Below are 4,191 nucleotides of genomic sequence, written 5' to 3' on the forward strand. Positions count from 1 at the left end.
GTAAAATGCGCCCATCTACAGTCCAGCAGTATAGGTATTGATTCATCTTAGCGAAGTTACGAGCCAGATAAAAAAGTCGTTTAGAGTGGGTAATCAACTGTTCTGCAGCGTGTGTTGGCGTTATTGGAGCTTCTATACCAAGGTGTGTCGAACAGTTTTAAGTTTAAACGTTCATAAAATTCAAATAAAAAGTGTCATTTTGGACTTTGACCTCATTAGCGGCGAGCCACAGTGAACAAAGAACTACCTACTGACTCAGAAATTCTTTTGATGACGTTAAGATTGCAGTAACTAATTTGAACCATTGTTGTAGAACTACATATAGCTCGGCGGCATAACAAGTGACCTCTTACGAAGCGAAATCTTCGGGTCGTGAGTTCGAATCCTGCTAGAGGCGAAGCATTGTTTTTGTATTTATTTTATTTATTATGCCGTTCAATCGTACACCACCAGAGTTGCCAGCGGTTTAAAATAAAACTCCACTAGCCCACCATCATTCTGAACCTAATTTAAATTCTTCAATGGATTTTCTTGATGATTGCTCGCCCTCAAATATTACCAATCGAAATAAGAAGAGGCGTATAGTTTGGGAAAACCAGGACCGCGCTGAGGTTTCAACTAATGATGAAATTAGTTTCATGATAAAAGAAATGAAAAAAGAGCAGTCCTCGTTTTTGTCATCTATGCAATCATCGCTTCAAGAAATTAAATCTCAGTACACCAAACTGCAAGAATCCGTCGATTTCACATCCACTAAGTACGATGAGGTGATAAATAAAATGCTCCAATATGAGGCTGAAAGAAAGGAAACTAACACCTACATTAAAAAACTTGAAGACCGAGTGGATCAACTAGAAAAACTAGCAAAAAACACCTGCCTAGAAATAAAAAACATCCCAAAGAATTCTAATGAAACCAAAATGGACCTCGTGAACGTGGTCTTAAGCATCAGCAAAGCCCTCGATGCCTCGATAGCTCAAACCGAAATCAAGGATGTCTTCAGGATCCATTCATCTACGGCTATGAATAACACCATTATAGTGGACCTCACAACGGTTGTAAAAAAGGAAATCATATTGCAAGCTGTTAGAACATACAATAAAGCGAACAGAGATAATAAACTGAATACCTGCCACTTGCATATCAATGGACCGAAACCCCCAGTATACATCTCAGATAATTTGACTATGAAAACACGGAAATTATTTTTCCTGTCTGGAGAATTCGCTGCACTACATCACTTTAAACACTGTTGGACAGCCCATGGCAAAGTGTACATTCGCAAAGAAGATGGGGCGAAACGATATTGCATTAACTGTGAAGGAGATTTTTCCAAGATTCCTGAAATATGACTAGGCAATAGTTCCATTCCTTCCCCATATCGCTCTATAGTTATTGGTTTTGTTCCTCACATTTGTGCGAGTTTTGTGTTTTGTTTAATTTGTTATTTTATTCCGATTTTTTCTGTTTACTCTTTACTAGCTGTTGTAACTTACTATTATGCCATGATTACTCACCTACACCTACCTAAAATCACTAAGCACCTAATACACACACATACAATCTCATACATCCCAGCTGCTTTTAATCTATACCGTACATTATGCTCAAACTGCTATCATACTTTCACGCGCCCCACCTCTTCTACGTCCGTATTATTTAATACACGTCCCAGTTTCCTAACATATTTACTCTGTTTTCCAATGCCTCATATAGCACTATCTTCCTTCCATTTTGAGAAACACCTAATTTCGTACCACTACTATCTTACCTCAATCATTCGATAATTTAAATCACATCCAAGATGAAGTAGACAGCGTCACATAGCAGAATCTGCAACCTGTAATATAGAAGAGTGCACCAAAATTGCTAGATCTCATAGAAATGCATTAGCGCTTTTATGTCAAAATATAAGAAGCATTAATAAAAACTTTATTGACTTCTCTACCGTACTAGAAAGAAGTAGAAAATCCTGGGATTTAATAATTCTCACCGAATGCTGGTTGTATAATTCGCCTCCAATACCTATACTCGACGATTACACCTCCGCTGCAACTTCCTCCCATAATACACAAAACGAGGGAGTGGTGATCTACTTTAGGAACCACCACCCGTTTTCCGTCACGGAACATATAATACAAGATGCAAACTGTCTTGTGGCAAAACTTAACAAAAACACAGTAGTCATAGCTATATACCGTCCCCCATCATATCGAAATGTCTCCCCGTTTATTGAGTCTTTAAGTGAACTGCTTCACTCTGTATCCTCCTACAGTAATATCATTGTCACAGGGGACATCAATATTGACATCTCTAATAATAGTAGCGATTATCGCTCCACTGAGTACCTTACTATGCTAGCATTTCACGGTATGTTGCCAGCACATACGCTTCCCACTCGTAACAATGACACGTGCCTTGATCATGTTATTTTAAAATCAAAATTACCTGCGTTTTCCTATGTCGCAAACACCTCTGTCACGGACCATGACACTGTTCTGTTTTTCATCCAACTTTCTAAACATTCCTTGGCCCTTCCGGCAAAAAGTAGAATGTCAAGAGTTATTAACTACGCCAACATAGAAACAATGCTTGCGCAATCAGATTTTCACCCCCTATACAATTTCGATAATGTTAATGAAGCTACTAACTTCTTTATTAATACGCTAAATGTAATCATATTAGAAAATACTATTCTGAAAGTTGTACCATGTCGTAAACGGCTACGAAAGCCTTGGATGACTTCAGGGCTTTTAAGATGTCTCCGAAACCGCGATAGTTTCCACCTAAAATTAAAGAAATCTCCGCGAAATGAGGTTTTGAAAGTAACTTATAAAAGATACAGAAATTACTGCTCCATGCTGCTCAAAACTGCTAAATGTAACTATGATAGAAATCTTATTAATAACGCGCAAAATAGTAACAAAAAGCTATGGGAAGCAATAAAAACAATCACCAACACTACTAAACAAAAAACAAATGCAGCAGATCTTTTGACTACTTCTGACTGTATACGCTCCGTTAATGAAGTCAACATCTATTTTGCGAATATTGGACGCTCACTAGCTGAAAATATAATTGTGCCAAACACATCCCCACGACCGGACAATACTGATGATCACAAAACCTTTGTCCTCTTACAAACGGATGAGTCTGAGTTGGAACTTTTAATAAACACGCTCAGGTCTGACTGTGCGGTAGGCTCCGATGGTGTGTCGGGTACATTTCTTAAAAAATACAAGCACATACTTATCCCACATATAACATATTTATACAACCTAGCCTTCAGTACAGGAGTCTTTCCTGATGCGTTTAAGTTGGCAATCGTTCATCTTGTACACAAAGGCGGCGACAGAGACAAACCTCATAATTACCGACCCATATCAATTCTACCGACACTATCCAAGCTACTGGAGAGGCTAATGAATAACAGGCTCGTTAAATACCTTGAGCATTATCAACTTTTGTCTCCTTGCCAATGCGGTTTTCGTTCGGGAATCTCCACCAATAATGCGGTACTAGATCTTACAAATAACATCGTTGGTCATTTGGATGATAAACAGCGTGTTTTAGGCATCTTCCTAGATCTGTCTAAAGCCTTTGATACAATTTCGATTCCTAGACTCATAGCTAAGCTTGAGAACATTGATATCAGAGGCGAACAGCTCCTACTTTTTAAGAGTTATCTCACAGGAAGACGCCAGTGTGTCAAAATAGGTGATTGGACGAGTGACGAACTCCCTATAACCTACGGTGTACCACAGGGTAGTATCATTGGGCCAACGCTGTTTCTCATATACATAGATGACCTCTGTCGTCATGAGCTCTCAAATGGTTCCATCTTTACTTACGCAGATGATACGGCGTTAATATTCCATGGGGACTCCTGGGAATCAACTTTTCAACATGCACAACTAGGACTTGATGCTGTAACTGACTGGTTGGCACAAAATCTGCTCACCCTAAATGTTGAAAAATCAAACTATCTAACCTTTTCCCTGTCTAAAGTTGGTAAACTCTCTTCATCCCGTTTTTCATTGATAGCACATTCTTGTAATGCAGCACAAGCACCATGCAGCTGTACTCATCTAAGTCGCATAGATAGTGTAAAATATTTGGGTGTCCAGATAGATGACTCTTTAACATTTACCAAGCATATAGACTTACTCACATCCCGACTTCGCAAATTGA

At 38.8% G+C, this 4,191-nt stretch overlaps 1 protein-coding gene across 1 annotated transcript; it reads left to right on the forward strand.

The window, feature by feature from the left end:
• Positions 1-650: 650 nt before the first annotated feature.
• On the forward strand, positions 651-1,352 carry LOC113507375. The gene has a single exon (XM_026890235.1). The coding sequence runs from the start codon at positions 651-653 to the stop codon at positions 1,350-1,352; it is 702 nt and encodes a 233-aa protein (XP_026746036.1).
• Positions 1,353-4,191: the final 2,839 nt, after the last annotated feature.

This window comes from Trichoplusia ni, unplaced genomic scaffold, assembly GCF_003590095.1.
Source record: "Trichoplusia ni isolate ovarian cell line Hi5 unplaced genomic scaffold, tn1 tig00001872, whole genome shotgun sequence".
Classification (NCBI taxonomy): Eukaryota; Metazoa; Arthropoda; class Insecta; order Lepidoptera; family Noctuidae; genus Trichoplusia; species Trichoplusia ni.